Genomic DNA, 14809 nt, shown 5'->3' with positions numbered 1-14809 from the left:
CAAAATCCAATTTTCCTGGTACTAATTTTAGTCAACACATCTCGGGCGATTTGAAATCTTCCATGGATTTCTATTAAAAGTGAATTATAAACAAAATCTTTTCAGACGAAAAGCAATCTTCAGATTGCATTTCCCCTAGGCACCGATGGACATGCAGCAAGCGACATGATGCGAGGATCATGATGAATGGGAGGAGGAATGATCTGAAGACGACTACGACGATGGATGGCAGTCTTCGTGCATGTTAAAGCGTCTCAAAGGGCATGAACATTTATCAAAATGACCTATAGAATCGCCCATAATGCCACTGGAAGGCGAGCTCTCTCAACATGCAGAGGAAGATTTGACAGGTATACATGGGTAAAACCTCTTTAAACTAAGAGGCTTTCGAATCTTTGAAACCAAACTCTTTACATATGGATTCCTTCTCACCTTCCACCCCAGGTCGCTAGTATCCGCCCTTTTTTTTCCAACGATGCCACCCCTCCTTCCTTCCTTGCCTCCATCTCCTTTGCCGCAGTTCGTTTCTTGCCAGCCTGAGCATTCTTTGGTACTTTCAATAGCAAGTTTCCTAAAGAACGGGTCCACTAGCCTCCATGACAGTAGAAAGCACTCTCAGCCAACACAAAGTTGTATTCCAGAATCTCGTTTCCTTCAGCCCCCCCCCGGCTCCCTCCCTGTGTCATCGGGAGACAACCAACATGTATAATAGAGGAAAAGTTTGCATATATGCGCTCGGAGCAAGAGGAACCAAACAATCAGCACACGCTGTGTCTCAACTTTCGTTCGCATCCGCCATGTGTGCGATGATGGAGATTGCTGGGAATTTGAACACAAACGATGACAAAAATAGCAATTTACACTCTAAAAACGGATTCAAACTAAATTGTTGTATTTTTCAAATAAATTTCAGGGTCTGAAATATTCCAGGATTTTGTTGCCAATCTGCTCTCGCGTTAGGCGACCCTAAGCCTGGCGTGACTCAGTGACGGTCCGATCCGGGAGACCCGGCGTTCAGTGCCGGGCTCGGGAGGCAGGCAGGACAAACTCTCAGACCCTCTCAGGGCCTCTTGCGGACAACTTAGGACGGTTGAAGGATGAGAGCAACATGGTTTATTCTAACGTAATCACGCCCTCCAGCATACGCAGCGACTTGAGCTTCCGGCTCGCCGCCTCTGTCGTCTCGGCCATGATCATCTCCTCCTCCTCCGATGGGCGAACGTCCGGCTTGAGGACAAAGTTGCCTCGCGCGTCGATGGAGCGGGTGCCAATGGCGGTGGCGGAGGCTTGGAGAGCGAGGAAGGAGGAGCTGCCAGGCAGGACGCGGCCGTCCCGTGAGATAGCTGGCCGTCCAAGAGGACCGTCGGGAAGGCGCTGAGGTCTGGAGGCAGGCGCCTGCAGGGTCTCGGGGTCGTGCAGCAAGATGTGCGCACAGGTCATGGTGTGAAGCGGGGGAGGGAGATGAGCAGTCGGAGGGGGAGAGGGTCACTTGCCGCAAGAGAGGCTTAGAGCTGGTCGATGGCACAAGGCAGGCAGCAGGGCTGTGGTCAAGGCAGAGGGCACAAGGCAGTGGGAGCTCGATCGGGGGAAGGAAGCCTTTATAGGGAGGGGGGGGGGGCCTGGGAAGGGAGTTGGGCCTAAAACGCAACGGCTGGTGACATCTACTTGTCAGCATCTAGAAAATTCTCACCCCTGGAAAGGCCGTGACGCACTGCGCGCGGGCCGTGTGCCCTTCATGGCATAGGAGCCGTGACCGGAAATGTGTGTAAAGATGTGTGTCTTGTCTCGGGTAAATAGAACGCGATGGATCCAGTGCGGGCTGGCTGGGATAAATCGAGGCTGCGCCGTTTCGAGTCCGCTGACCCTCATGGGGCTCCGGGCCCTGAGCCCCTCACGGCTTGTGGGCAGCCGGGCCTGCGCGGGTCACCCGGCCGGGCACGGAGGGCCTAAGCCTGGCGTGACTCAGTGACGGTCCGATCCGGGAGACCCGGCGTTCAGTGCCGGGCTCGGGAGGCAGGCAGGACAAACTCTCAGACCCTCTCAGGGCCTCTTGCGGACAACTTAGGACGGTTGAAGGATGAGAGCAACATGGTTTATTCTAACGTAATCACGCCCTCCAGCATACGCAGTCGGACTCCGGGACTTGAGCACCCCTAGCCGGACGTTCGGCGCGGCCCATCGGAGGAGGAGGTTCCGCGGCGACCGGCCGCGACTCGGATGGACTCGGCGGGCGGCGGGTCACCGGAGTCACGGGTCCGAGTCAGTGGGGCCATGGCAGTCAGTGTCGGACTCGTGGCGGAGGCGGCTTGGAGAGCGAGGAAGGAGGAGCTGCCAGTCACTGGGTCTAGAAGCAGCGGCGCCTGCACTGCGGCACCGGGGCCTTCGGGGTCGTGCAGCAAGACTCTCATGTGCCGCAATCATTGAGTCGCGGTGCGCAGGGAGGCTGGCCGTCGTCCCGGATCACTGGCCGTGTCGGTCAGTGAGGCCGCACTGGGCCGGACGATCTGTTTAAGCTTCTTATGGCCCAGATAGAGAAGCGCACTGTGCTGCAGTACCGGGCCGCGGCCGGGGCAGCGGCTGACTTGCGGCCGTGAGATCGGAAGCTGCCTGGGGCAGGCTGGCACTGCGCAGGCCGGCGGGCTAGGCCCTGAGGGCCGCTTGGTGAACCGTTCAAACCCGCCGTGAACCGTGAACGGTTTGCCCGGCGGCCCGACTGCGGCGGGTTCCGACCGTTTATAGTCACTAACGTCTCGGCTGAGGCTGAGACCGTTACGTTGGCCGCTAGTCAGTAGTAGGCTGCTTCGGCAGTGACGGTGTGGGCTACTCGGCCCCGCCCGGAGCCGCCCCCCCGCCCCCCGGCCGGGCCGCGCTCGCCTCCGGGCGGGAGGAAGTTGGACGGTTGAATTTGACGCTTGTCAAACCCCCCCGGCCAGCGAAGCCGCGAGTCATCGGAGCTTGAGCGAGGCGGACATCATCTGTTTGAGGGGTGGGGTGGTAATTTGGAATCCGACCCGGGGGGTAGTCTGGGGTACTACAACCCCGGGCCCCGCCCGGCCAATCGGACGAGAGGCTCGGGTCAAGGTAGTTTGGATTAGAACGGGTGGGGTAGGGGTAGTGAGGCTGATTCAAATTCTCTAGCTAGACATGTGGTAGAGATCGAGGGCGTAATGGGTGGGGTCTTGGTATGAGGGGTAGTCCAGTTCAGTATGGGTGGGGTAGGGTGGATATCTCTGGCATGCGGCGAGGCGCGGATGGAAATGCGTGGCGAGGGGAGCGAGTGAAGAGAGGAAGATGAGGGGAGAGAGGAGAAGAGAGGAGAAATTGGAGAGAATAAGAGAGAGGAGAGGAGAGGAGAGGAGAGGAGAGGAGAGGAAAAGAGAAGAGAGGAGAGACATGGAAGGGGTGGAGAGGAGCAGGCAAGAGACACGCTGATGAAAGGAGCTTGGAGATCATATTGAGCAGGGTTCACCCCGGTGTTCAGCTAGGAGACAGCGTGCTGAAGCTGAGAGAAGAACTCATTCTCCATAGCATGCGGCAGTCCACAACAGTCTTCTTGTTAAATCCTTGCTCGCTGGGCTCAGCTGCTTGATCCCTGTATCTAGCGGCATGTCCCTCATGACATCGGAGCAACTTCAGTCTCGTCGCCCTGCCGACGGTCACAGGAGTGAGAGCGCAAGCTCTCCACCAGGAGGAGCAGCTGCGGCATCCTCGCATGTACTCCTTGTGCTGGAGCCCCGAAAGCTGCCGCCAGACTGGCCCATCCAGATCCTTCTGGACATCACAAAAGTCTTGAATGTTCCGCAAGGCAGAATCAAAGTAAGGCAGCGGGATAGTATCAAGCAGAAAGCGGTGGTCATCGTCACTGTCTATGAAGATGTGCGCTGCTCGTGGTTGCTTGCCTTTGCATGGCTGACAAATGTTGTAGAAAACATCTCGAAGTGTGAGCAGCGATCGGCTGGTGATGTTAACACCAAAGGATTTGATTGAGTCTTGACAGTTTGCAGGCATATGAGCTGTTGTCACTTGCAAACAACAAGGATAGCTCCATGTAATATGGTGACCTGTTGAATTCATGTCTTACGCGTTTGCCAGCTTCAGGCAACCCGTTACAGCTGCGATCCTCCAAGCAAGAATTGTGAACAAGAGGCCGCACACAACGCATCAAAAGGTTGAGTTCGATTGTTTTCATTGTGTGTTCCAACCTTGTGCTAGGAGAATGACGCTTCGGTATCTTATTCAAGTCCTGACACCGGCGCAAAGATCAAAGGCAAAGAAAAATCAAATGCAAGATTTGTGCTGATAGAAGGCATTTTGATGACAGACGGGATGTCACCTGAAAAAGCAAGACATAAGAATGAAGCTGGTAAGCTGCAAAGAAAGTTTTCAACACAGCATAACATGACATTTGGTGACCAGTCGCTTCAGCTCGTCTCTTCACTCTGTCGGACTTTCTCGGCGAATTATCAACCCGCAACCTCATCCCAACGTTGATCAGTCCATCCCAAGCAACATCGCACTTCATCCATGCGCTGAGGATGAGGACGAAAAGTTTTCGGGAGGGGGTGAAGGAGGTGCAAGAGAACGAGGAGGCGATGACAAGAGAGGAGATGGAGATTTGTATTCAAGGCATCCTCGCGGACTTCAACAGTCGATTCCACAAGTCTGACAGAGACATACGAGACAAGAACGACAGGAACGAAGCTGGCATGCCGGACAAGCAGAATGCGCAGCACCCGGTCGACTCAAGGTTCATCATTTGCTTGCTTCTCCTACACTCTCCGACAATTTCTGTCAGCCATCGCAAGCACACGCACCTTGAAGCACATGCGCGAGACCTGACGGTGAGCTGCTTCTGCCCCGACAGCGATGATGAATGGTTAGCAGGCGAGTAGCGAGAGGAGGAGGGAGGAGCGAGAAAACACTGCGAGGACGAACGGGAAACCGCTGAAGGAAAAACATTTCCTGAAATTGCTGGAGAGAAAGAATATTGTACAGTGCATGTTTTCTGTTCAAGGCTTCTCCCTGATACATCTGTGCAGATTCCTTCCATCATATCCAAGGAAGAAGCGCTTCACCGATTCAGGTACCTTTAGATCCATGCTTTCCGTGTTTCAAGCCTTGCTCTTGTTGCTCTGTGATCTCCTGCGCGTCAGAATTTTGATTTCTGTTGGAAGAAAGTCTTCTGATTGCGATTGGCAGACGTGCGACTCAAGATGATAGCGACATTCTTCCGTTCGAGAAGTTCAAGCTAATCATGAAGAAGATCTTCATTGAGAGCAACAAGATGAAACGGCATGTTGGAGAGGAGAGGCCCTCAAGACGAGAGTTTGATGAGAACATGAGACGATCAGAGATGAACAACGAAAATCTTCATGCAGAGGTAAGATATAACAATAACTCTTCTCCTCAATCCCTCAGTTTTCTTTGTCATCGGTCCCTAGTTTGTTTGGTTTTTATCATGCGAGGTCCTTTTGTCCACATTCCTCCCTCTTCAACACTCATTTCCTTGCTCTTGCTCTTGCTCTTGCTCTTGCTCTTGCTCTTGCTCTTGCTCTTGCTCTTGCTCTTGCTCTTGCTCTTGCTCTTGCGCTTGCTCTTGCTCTTGCTCTTGCGCTTGCTCTTGCTCTTGCTCTTGCTCTTGCTCTTGCGCTTGCTCTTGCTCTTGCTCTTGCTCTTCCACTTCATCTCCCGCATCGTCCTCTATCCCTTCCTCCCTCTCTCCCCACATCTTCTCCTCTCCCTCGCTCATGATCGTCGCAGTCACCACCAAGAGAGATCTGGCGCAGTTACCATCCCCTCGACAACAGCCTCAGGCTGGAGACGCCGGACAAGACGGGCAGATTTCATTCCCTCACTCTCGATAATCAAGACTTTCACTTCCGCCAGCAGCTCATCGCCGTCTCCCGTCAGGCTGTGCAGAGGCAGCAGGAGGGCAACGACGTGACTGAGGATTACAATTACAGCATGCTCGATCGAGCCATCTCCCCTTCTTCCAGCCCCACACCCTCCATCGACCCCCCTGTAGAAAGAGTGGAGAGGTATGAACGTTTCCTCCTGCTCCTTCTCATGCTCCTTCTTCTGCCCCCTCTTCGTCTTCCTTCGACCTCGACGATGTTTTGACCATCGTCTTGCTTCCTATCGCCTCATCACTGTTCTCTCCTCGACCCTTTTGCTCCTTGTTCTAATTTTCTTCTTTGGCTTCTTGGCGTCGACAGGGACAAGTCAGGATTCCTCGCCAACCTGGACGGCATGGTCTCCTCCACAACCTCTCCTGCCCCTCCAGTCTCCGACTCTCCTCCTCCTCCCTCCTCTTTCCTCCCCATCCATCCCGTGGCTCGGCAAGACTTGCGATCTCCAACCGAGGAGGAGCGCACGGCGCAGCCGCACGCTCTCCTTCCTCCTCCAGCAGCGGATCATGCGCACGAGAGACCCAACGGGAGGCTACAGGAGCAGGGAGAGGAGAGGAGGGAGATGCTGCGCTCACCCGTGGGGAGGGAGGAAGACCTCTGCGTGCAGCTAGTGCTGGACTACAAGTAAGGACGAGGCCATTAGGGGAGGGAAGGGGAAGAGATGGCGAGAGACGAGGAGGAGGTGGAGGGGAGGGGGGGGGAGGAGGAGGTGAAATCAAAAGTCTCTAAATTGCATTGCAGTTACTCCGACTTGTCCCAAGTGAGCGTCATGGATGAATTTTGCAGTGAACTCAAACTTGACATGGCTGAGGTTACTTGAAGATTCTTCTCCTTCTCCTTCTCCTTCTTCTCCTTCTCCTTCTCCTTCTTCTCCTTCTCCTCCTTGTACTCCTGTTCCCGTCCTCTTCCTTCTGCAGCAACTCCGCCTCCTCCACAACAACCACAGCCTCCTCCTCTCTTTCTGTTCCTTGTTTTGTTCAGTTACTGCTCCTGATCGCCCCCTTGCTTCTTCTCTTAATTTTCCTCCTCGTTGCTCTCAATGACGCTTCTACAGGCGCTAACGATTCATCCTGACCGACTTCATGTGCTCGAGATCGCCGCGGGCAGGTTCTTCCTGCTCCTGCTCCTGCTCCTGCTCCTGCTCCTGCTCCTGCTCCTGCTCCTGCTCCTCCTTGTCCTGCTACTGCTACCGCTACTGCTACTGCTACTGCTCTTGCTCCTTTTGTTTCTTCTTTTTCTTTGTTGCTCTCCTCCTCCTCCTCCTCCTCCTTTCTCGGCTTCCCTCTCAGTTCTACTCATCTCCATTCTCTTTCCTGTCTTCCCTGACCCCCCCAGCACCAACGTCTCCTCCCTTTCTTTCCTCCCCACCGTCAACTGCCTCTCTCCTCTCTCTCCTTCTCATGTTCTTCTCTTCCCTCTCCCCTTCTTTTCTCACTCCCTTCTGCGTTTGTCATGTCTCATCTTCCTCGCAGTGTCATCGCAACTCTTTCGATCTCTCCTTGTCCCAACCACGAAGACAACCGATCGACGGCTGAGCTGTGGGAGGAGCTTGTGTATCAGGTGCGACAAGAATGAAGGGCAGCAGAGACGAGGAACAGGAACAGGAACAGGAACAGGGGAGGAGGAAGCGGAGGAGGAGGAAGCTGAGATGGAGGGGGAGGAGGAAGAGAAAGGAGGAAGATCCAGAGAGAGAAAGGAAGAGGAGGCTGATGAAGAGGAGTCTGTGGAGGGGTAGGAGGTTGGTGACGGTGACGGGTGGTCAGGCTGAGGACCAGGAGAGCACCCTGATGAGCGGAGTGATCACGAACCGCCTGCTCAACCTGCGGGGTCCCTTCAGCAGGGCAGAGCTGCCGCTGGGGAAGAAAGGGAGCAGGAGGGACTCGACGGCAAGTCACAAGCCAGTCATGCTGAACCCTGGGGGCAACGAGCTTGTCATGGTCGGGACGAAGAAACTTCTGCCTGATCCTCTGCAGGAGAATGGTGTGATGACGTCACCTCTCGATCTTCTCCTCTCCTTTGTTCTTTCACTTCACTCTTCCTCCTTCCCGTCCTCCTTCTTTCACTTCACTCTTCCTCATTACCCTCCTCCTCCTCTCCTTCTTTTTGTCCGATCATCACTTAAATCAGTCCTGCTCACTCGTTTGTTTCCCTTATTTTTCGCTCCATCTGCTCCTCCTTCCCTTCTTTTGTTCTCAATTTTCCTACAGCAGATGCTGTTGATCAGGCGCGAAACATTCATCACAGGTAACACGAAAGCTTTCACCTCTCCTCCTATTTGTGCATCCCTGTGCTCCAGCTCCAGCTCCAGCTCCAGCTCCAGCTCCAGCTTCCTCCTTCTCTGCCTTCCTCTCCTCCTCCTCTCACTGCTCTCTCCCTCTCCTCTCCCTCCTCTTCCTCGTCGTCCTTCTCCTTGGCTCTCTCCTTATCTCTTCTTTGCTGCTCTTCATTCTCCTCTCTTTTCCTCCTCTCTTCTGATTGCCCGACGGCCTTCTGGCAGTCATCGAGATGGGCATACAGAGCTTGAGAAGCAGAGCGCGGAGAGGACGAGACAGGATGAAGAAGAGAGAAGAGACAACGTGCGGAGTGAGAAGATGAAGACGAGGAAGAGCGAAAGTCAGATTACAAACACGTAAGATCCCTCACAACTCTCAACTTTCCTCGCTACTTGTTTCTCTGCTCGTTTCCTTTCTTCTTCTTCCCCTCCCACCTACAACCGCCTTCCCTGGTTTTTGTTTCTTGTTTTTGTCTTCAACTCCTCTCCTCTCCTCTCCTCTCCTCTCCTCTTCTTGTCTTCTGTTCGTTTCTTTCGTGACTTCGCATCTATTCGCTCGCTCATGTTGCAACAGGGGCGTTGCGACATTCCCGCATGAGGTAGAGGAAGTTATCTTTCCTCCTCCGGAGCAACTCGTGAGTTCGCACGCCCCTTCGACCTCCTTGTTGCCCCTTTCCATCTCCCTCCCTTACAGCCCACTCCCCATCTTTCCCTCTCCCTCTCCCTCTCCCTCTCCCTCTCCCTCTCCCTCTCCCTCTCCCTCTCCCTCTCCCTCTCCCTCTCCCTCTCCCTCTCCCTCTCCCTCTCCCTCCCTCACGCGCTCCTTCAGGACATCAGGTCCAACAAGCAAACGATCTTCTGCTCACTCAAAATGGACATCTACCCGAGGTCAGCTGACTTCCACCACCTACCCCAGCTGAGCTGAAACTTGACAGACTTCATGGTTGGCTGCTGATGGCCTCATCCACTGATAGGAGCAGAGGTGATACGACGAGGACTGCCACCCGTTTCCGCCTCCTCCTCCTCCTCCTCCTCCTCCTCCTCCTCCTCCTCCTCTTTCTGATACACCTATCATCCTGCATTTGTATTCCATTATTTTTCCTCATCCTTTCTCATAACAGAAGCAAGCTTCAGCGTTCCTGGCGACCAGGCCGATCAGATGGAAGGACAAACGCTGCAGAAGAAGAAGGTGAGAAGGGAGGGAGAGAAGGAGGAGGAAGAAGAGGAAGCAAAGCAGAAGCTGAGAAAAGGAACAGAAGGGCTTGTGGGCGAAGATTAAGAGCAAGGCGCTAGGAAAGAGCAAGAAGTCCAACAAATCCAAGGTAAGCTCCCCCAACCTGCTTCCCAGCTGACCCTCGTGAAGTTCTCAGCTTCGCTCTCGCAATTCTACTTTGAGATTGACCCCGTCCGGTTCAAACTGTGAGCCAACAACCCTCTTCCATCATATCCTCATCCTCCTTTCAGCCTCAGTCCTTCCTTCCTCACTCCTCACTCCTTCCTTCCTCCCTCCTCCCTCCCTCTCTCACTTTATCATTTCCACCATCAACACCTCAACCTTCTCTGCACCACCACCACCACCACCACCACCACCATCATCATCATATGTTCTTCTGCTCCTACCGTTCTCTTTTGTTTAATTGCTTTCGCTTTGTCAGGTTTTGGTTTGCCAAACCCGATGACTCTGAAGGAGGCGATTCACACGCAGCGCTGGGTAAGTCATCCTCCTCCTCCTTCTCCTCCTCCTCCTCCTCCTTCTCCTCCTCCTCCTCCTCCATCTCTTTCTCCTCCTTCTTCTCCTCTTCCTCCTCCTCCTCCTTCTCTTCCTCTTGCAACCAAACCCTCTACGTCCTCCTGTTCTCTTCTGTTTCGCTCTTTCTTTGTCTCTTTCTCTGACGTTTTTCCACCTCCAGGCACTGTCGACCTCAACCATTGCAAGGTGACTGTGCTGACAAGAAGAGAAGAGAGAGCTGGGGAAGAGCTGGGAATGTTCGGGAGGTGATGCTGCGTGAAGGTCTGGGCATGCCCCTTCTCAGAGACGAATCGATCGAACGTGCTTGCGATCAAAACGGTGAGGGAGAGGAGAGGAGAGAGGAGAGGGGAGGAGGAGACAGGAGAGGAAAGGAGGGGAGAGGACAGCAGCGGAGGAGATGAGAGAAAGAGAGAAGGAGAGAGAAGGAGGAGAGGGCAGGGGAGAGAAGGGAGTAGGGGAGGAAGAGAACAGAGAAGGAAGGAGACAGTTCATGGTAGAGAGAGAGAAGGAAGGAGACAGTTCATGGTAGAGAAGAGGAGGGCGAAAGAAAAACAAGATAAAAAGAGGAGGAAGATGTGAAGGCGAGGGCAGGAGACTGAAGAGCATGGAGGTGGTAGCGAATGAATACAACAACAAACAAACTAATCGCAGCAGGGGAGGGCAGGAGAAAAGAGTAGGAGAGCAGTTTGACGACTAGAAGTTTCCTGCCTGTCTCTGATAGTCTCGCAGGGGAAGGACGTTATTCGCCTAGCAGCAGCTGGTGCTAATCTGAACCATTCTGTCTCCTCCCTCTCACTCGATCTCCTCTCCTTCTCTGCCTCCCTCTCCTCCTCTGCTCGCACTCCCTTTTACTCTTCCTCCTTCCCTCCTCCCTGCGTCTGCCTCATTTTCTTTCCTTGCCCTCCCTCTCCCTCCTTCTGCTCTCACTCTCTCCAGATTCCGAGGAGTTCGAGATCTGGATCAGCACACTGCAGATGATGGCAAACAGACCGTCGAGTAACAATGACCAGCACAGTGAGATCCATCATCATCATCATCATCATCATCATCATCATCATCATCATCATCATCATCATCATTATATCAACAACGTCACCACCATCACCATCACCACCACCATTACCATCACCATCGTCGCTTGTATCCTCTGCATCTCACTCACACTTGCGATCAGATGACCCGCTTGCTCGAGAGCGTTGGGCTGCGTTTGCAGAGGTCTGCCTGCCTTCCCACCTCCACCTCCAATCCTTCGACCTCCCCAGCTGGTCCCGAGCTTCTGAGACCTTCGCAGTTGACGAGGAAAGACATTGCTCGATGCCTCTCCAAGAACGAAGTTGTGCGATGGGATCAGGTGGGATGCAGCAGGGGAAGAGAAGGAAGAGAAGAGGGAAAGCTGCACAAGGAAGAGGAGGGGGAAGGAAGAGGAAGGGGAGGAGGAGGAGAAGGTGGTGGTGGTGGTTGTGTAGGGGGCGGGGGAGGAGGTGGTGAAGGTAGTGGGAGGAGCAGGAGCAGGAGCAGGAGCAGGAGCAGGAGCAGGAGCAGGAGCAGGAGCAGGAGCAGGAGCAGGAGCAGGAAAGGCTGAGGTAGACAATTAGAACAAGTGGGAGGAGGCGGAGGGATGAAACACCTAAGAGACTCTACAGATCAAGGCAACTGTCTTGACGCGGAAAGAGGCGTCGGAGAGAGAGGACATGGAGGACGAGTATGAGGACGAGGAAGATGACGAGGAAGAGGACGCAATCGAGGAAAGAAAGCGGCATTCCGAGCTCTTGCAGCACATTATACAGATTGACTTCCGGAGCACAAAGGTTCTCCTCCCCCCCCTCCACCACCACCTCCTCCTCGCTTCCTCCTCCTCGTCCTCCTCTCCTCGTCCTCGTCCTCTTCCTCTCTTTCTCACTCATCTCCTCTATCTCACTCTTGCTCTCCTTGTCTCCTCTCCTCTCCTTCTTCTAGGATGTTGGAAGCTGCCGGGACGGCGAGTTCCTTGCCGCCTGCTTCCAGAAGGCCATAGCTGAGTTAGGTCAGCCCCAGCTGGAGCAGAGCAGTTGCATTTTAACAGCTGGGGGTCAGGTGAGAAGAACTCGCTAAGGTGGAGGCCGGGGAGCTGCAAGATCGTCTCCATAATCGGTGCGAACACTTTGCGCCTCTCCCCTGTTCTTGACGCTGCTGGGGGGCAGCAGAGGACGAGCTCGACCTCTCCCAGTACAAGCAGGTCGCCGTAAGCCCCGATGCGAACCGGGCTAGCTCTCAAAGCAGACTTTCGGAGGTAAATTCCGCTGCTTCTCATCCTCCTCCTCCTCCTCCTCCTCCTCCTCCTCCTCCTAGACGTTCAACACCATTGCCCCTGTTGTTTTACCTCCTTCTTCCCCTCCGCATTCTTCCCTTCGTCTCACTCCTTCTCTGCCTCCGATCCTTCTCTTTCTACCCCTTCCCTCTCTCCCCCGGCCCCCTGCCCCTCCTCCTCTCCTTTCCTTCATCCTGATGCTCTTCGGCTCAGTTGTCAGAGATGGCGATGAAAATGTCAGGAGAAGACAAAGATGAAGACGAAAACGATTTGGAATTGGGAGAGGACAGGGGCAGAGAAAGATGGGGCGGAGACGCAGGTGCAGGCGAAGGTGGAGAGGAGGAGGACGAGGTGGACGTGAGGCGTCAGCCGGGCGATGAGGAGGACTATGAGGAGGAGGAGGAGGAGGAGGAGGAGGAGGAGGAGGACTACTTTTCAAGGAAGAAGGTTCATTCTCCAGCAAAAGGTGAGCATTGTTTCATTTCTCTCCTGCTTGTTTGACGATGCCAAGGAGGAGGCTCGAGCTCCAAGAAGAGGAGATGAACTTCACCTTGCTACCCTTCTCCCTCCCTTCCCTTCCCAAGTCCCTCCCGCCCCTTCTCTTGCTCCTCCCTCCCGCCCTCCCTCCCCCCTCCCTCCCTCCCTGACAGAATTCCTCGGTCGAAAAACCCTCGTTCCTCCTTCTCTCTCCCTCTCATCGTCTCTTATCACATTTCGGCACTTCAATTTCTCACACTCAATTTATTCTTTTACATCATTGTTACACGCTTGGGCGCTTTGATGCCCCCATTTACCCCTGTCGCAGGAGAAATGAATTGCTCTTAAAACTATTCTGCCCTCCTCCTCCTCCTCCTCCTCCTCCTCCTCCTCCTCCTCCTCCTCCTCCTCCTCCTCTGCTGCTGCTGCTATTTCTGTTCCTTCCCCTTCTGTAGTTGCTCCTCCTCTCTCACCTCTTCCACCGCCTCTCACAGCTTCCTCTCGCCCTCTCCCCTCCAGCCTCTAGTCCGCTCTGCGTTCGCTCCGGGGAAAAGTGAAGGTGAAGGACAGCCGTCCCATGAGCGCCTCCTCCCAGTGGCCCTGACATGCGTCGGGGATGAGGCCGCTGTTCCTGAAGAGATTCTGCCAAGTGTTCTTCTTCACCTCCCCACCATCGAACAGACCGTAGAGTCTCCTCTTGAACTCCAGGTGGAACTGCGGGTTGACATTGAAGCCTCTCCAGCCATTGAAAGAGCAGCTGGAAATGAAGTGAAGGCTGTGGTAGCCGATGAAATCGAAGGGGGTGACCACGTTGTCTAGCATGAGCAGCTGCAGGAAGTAGAGGAAAGCTTCTTTCTGCGACTTGAGCCTCAAGTCCTTGCAAGCCTGCAGCTGCTCCTCGAAGACTGCCTTGGTAGAGAGGGGAGCTCTATGGATCTTGGCGTTCCACTCCTCTCGCAGCTCCTTGGCCTTCATCGCCCATCGCTCCTGCCCCTGTCGGGCTCGTTTCTGCCCATCCACAGGTTGCAAGGGTGGAGGCGAAGGCTGCTGTTGGCTCTCGCCGCTGCTGTCCTGGCCCTCATCGTTGACGGCACCTTGCCCCTCCTCAAGAGTCTCTTGCCCATCATGACAGAGTGGCGGCGTATCATCATTGAGCATCTCCAAGAACAACAAGGTATCCTCACTGACTTCCTTCTTGATCTCCAAGATGAAGTCGTCCTCCTTTTCTTTTTTCTCGCTCGCCACATGCAGAAAGCTTTCGCTCTTGCTCTCAGACGCACGAGCCATGCAGATCGGCTTCAGCTTCAGCTCAGCTTGCTCGGTTTTCGGCCGTTTGCTTCCGGGGGCTGCAGGAGGCAAGCACAGAAAGCCCTCGGGCTCGGCCAAGTCACTCATCATGTCGTCGAACGAGGTCGACAGAGTAGGGAAGACCACCTTCCTCTTGCTTCCGCAGCTCGGAGTCTGTTGGGAGCTGTCCTCCTCCTTGAGAGCTGCAACGAATAGCTTGCAGTCCGGAGTGACGGGCGGACTTTGAGAGGAAATCCCTGCCATCTTCTGACCTTGGAGGTCCGGTTTCACATCGACGGGGGCGAGGTTTGACTCGCGCTCACTGGGGACACTCTTGTCCTGCTCGTTATAGAAGACATCGAACAAGGGACCAACGTCGGTGGAGGAAGGGTCTTGCAACACAAAGTCGTCTACGTCCCTGAAGCTCATCTGTTTGTTGAAAGTACAAGCTTCTTGCAGATTTTGTGTCAACGATGTTGTTCTTTGGTACCTTGAGAGCTAAGAAATGGAACACGATTCAGTAAACCGATTGATGTGTGCTAGAGTGGTGATGAATGAGCTAGACTGAAGAAAAACAAACGGATGCAATGATGTATGACAGATTGATGAAAGGAGATGGCGTAGAAGAAAGACTTCAGCGGGATAAACAGAGCGGATGCAGACAGGCACTGGAGTAGAGGAAGGGGTGGAAAAATGATCAAGAGAAAGCGAGAAGGAGAAGGAAAAGGATGAAAAGAGAGAAGGAAACAAGCAGGAGGGGAAGGGGAAGGGGAAGGGGAAGGGGAAGGGGAAGGGGAAGGGAGGGGAAGGGGAGGGAAGGGGGGGTC

At 54.3% G+C, this 14809-nt stretch overlaps 3 protein-coding genes across 3 annotated transcripts; 1 reads left to right on the top strand and 2 right to left on the bottom strand.

Moving 5' to 3' along the window:
• Nucleotides 1-1113: 1113 nt before the first annotated feature.
• On the bottom strand, nucleotides 1114-1440 carry GUITHDRAFT_118845 (hypothetical protein; the record flags this gene model as incomplete). The annotated part of the gene is made up of 1 exon (XM_005821929.1): nucleotides 1114-1440. The coding sequence occupies one exon, from the start codon at nucleotides 1438-1440 to the stop codon at nucleotides 1114-1116; it is 327 nt and encodes a 108-aa protein (XP_005821986.1).
• A 2166-nt stretch (nucleotides 1441-3606) lies between these two features.
• On the top strand, nucleotides 3607-12761 carry GUITHDRAFT_118844 (hypothetical protein; the record flags this gene model as incomplete). The annotated part of the gene is made up of 35 exons (XM_005821928.1): nucleotides 3607-3876; nucleotides 3926-3958; nucleotides 4005-4048; nucleotides 4093-4168; nucleotides 4213-4363; nucleotides 4417-4747; nucleotides 4796-4841; nucleotides 5040-5083; nucleotides 5200-5380; nucleotides 5761-6038; nucleotides 6216-6533; nucleotides 6651-6720; nucleotides 6964-7016; nucleotides 7382-7469; nucleotides 7673-7889; nucleotides 8427-8538; nucleotides 8756-8816; nucleotides 9011-9069; nucleotides 9117-9163; nucleotides 9303-9370; nucleotides 9438-9503; nucleotides 9545-9600; nucleotides 9837-9892; nucleotides 10092-10117; nucleotides 10193-10249; nucleotides 10661-10691; nucleotides 10868-10945; nucleotides 11106-11146; nucleotides 11223-11282; nucleotides 11575-11739; nucleotides 11888-11954; nucleotides 12005-12061; nucleotides 12112-12200; nucleotides 12432-12684; nucleotides 12730-12761. The coding sequence occupies 35 exons, from the start codon at nucleotides 3607-3609 to the stop codon at nucleotides 12759-12761; spliced, it is 3681 nt and encodes a 1226-aa protein (XP_005821985.1).
• Nucleotides 12762-13217: 456 nt separating this feature from the next.
• GUITHDRAFT_146830 (hypothetical protein) lies at nucleotides 13218-14411 on the bottom strand (the record flags this gene model as incomplete). The annotated part of the gene is made up of 1 exon (XM_005821927.1): nucleotides 13218-14411. One exon carries the CDS (start codon nucleotides 14409-14411, stop codon nucleotides 13218-13220), a length of 1194 nt encoding a protein of 397 aa, XP_005821984.1.
• Between the last annotated feature and the right edge of the window lie 398 nt (nucleotides 14412-14809).

Source organism: Guillardia theta (assembly GCF_000315625.1).
Source record: "Guillardia theta CCMP2712 unplaced genomic scaffold GUITHscaffold_135, whole genome shotgun sequence".
NCBI lineage: Eukaryota > Cryptophyceae > Pyrenomonadales > Geminigeraceae > Guillardia > Guillardia theta.
Note: the sequence above shows the minus strand (reverse complement) of the source record. Positions and strands in the feature narration are given on the sequence as shown.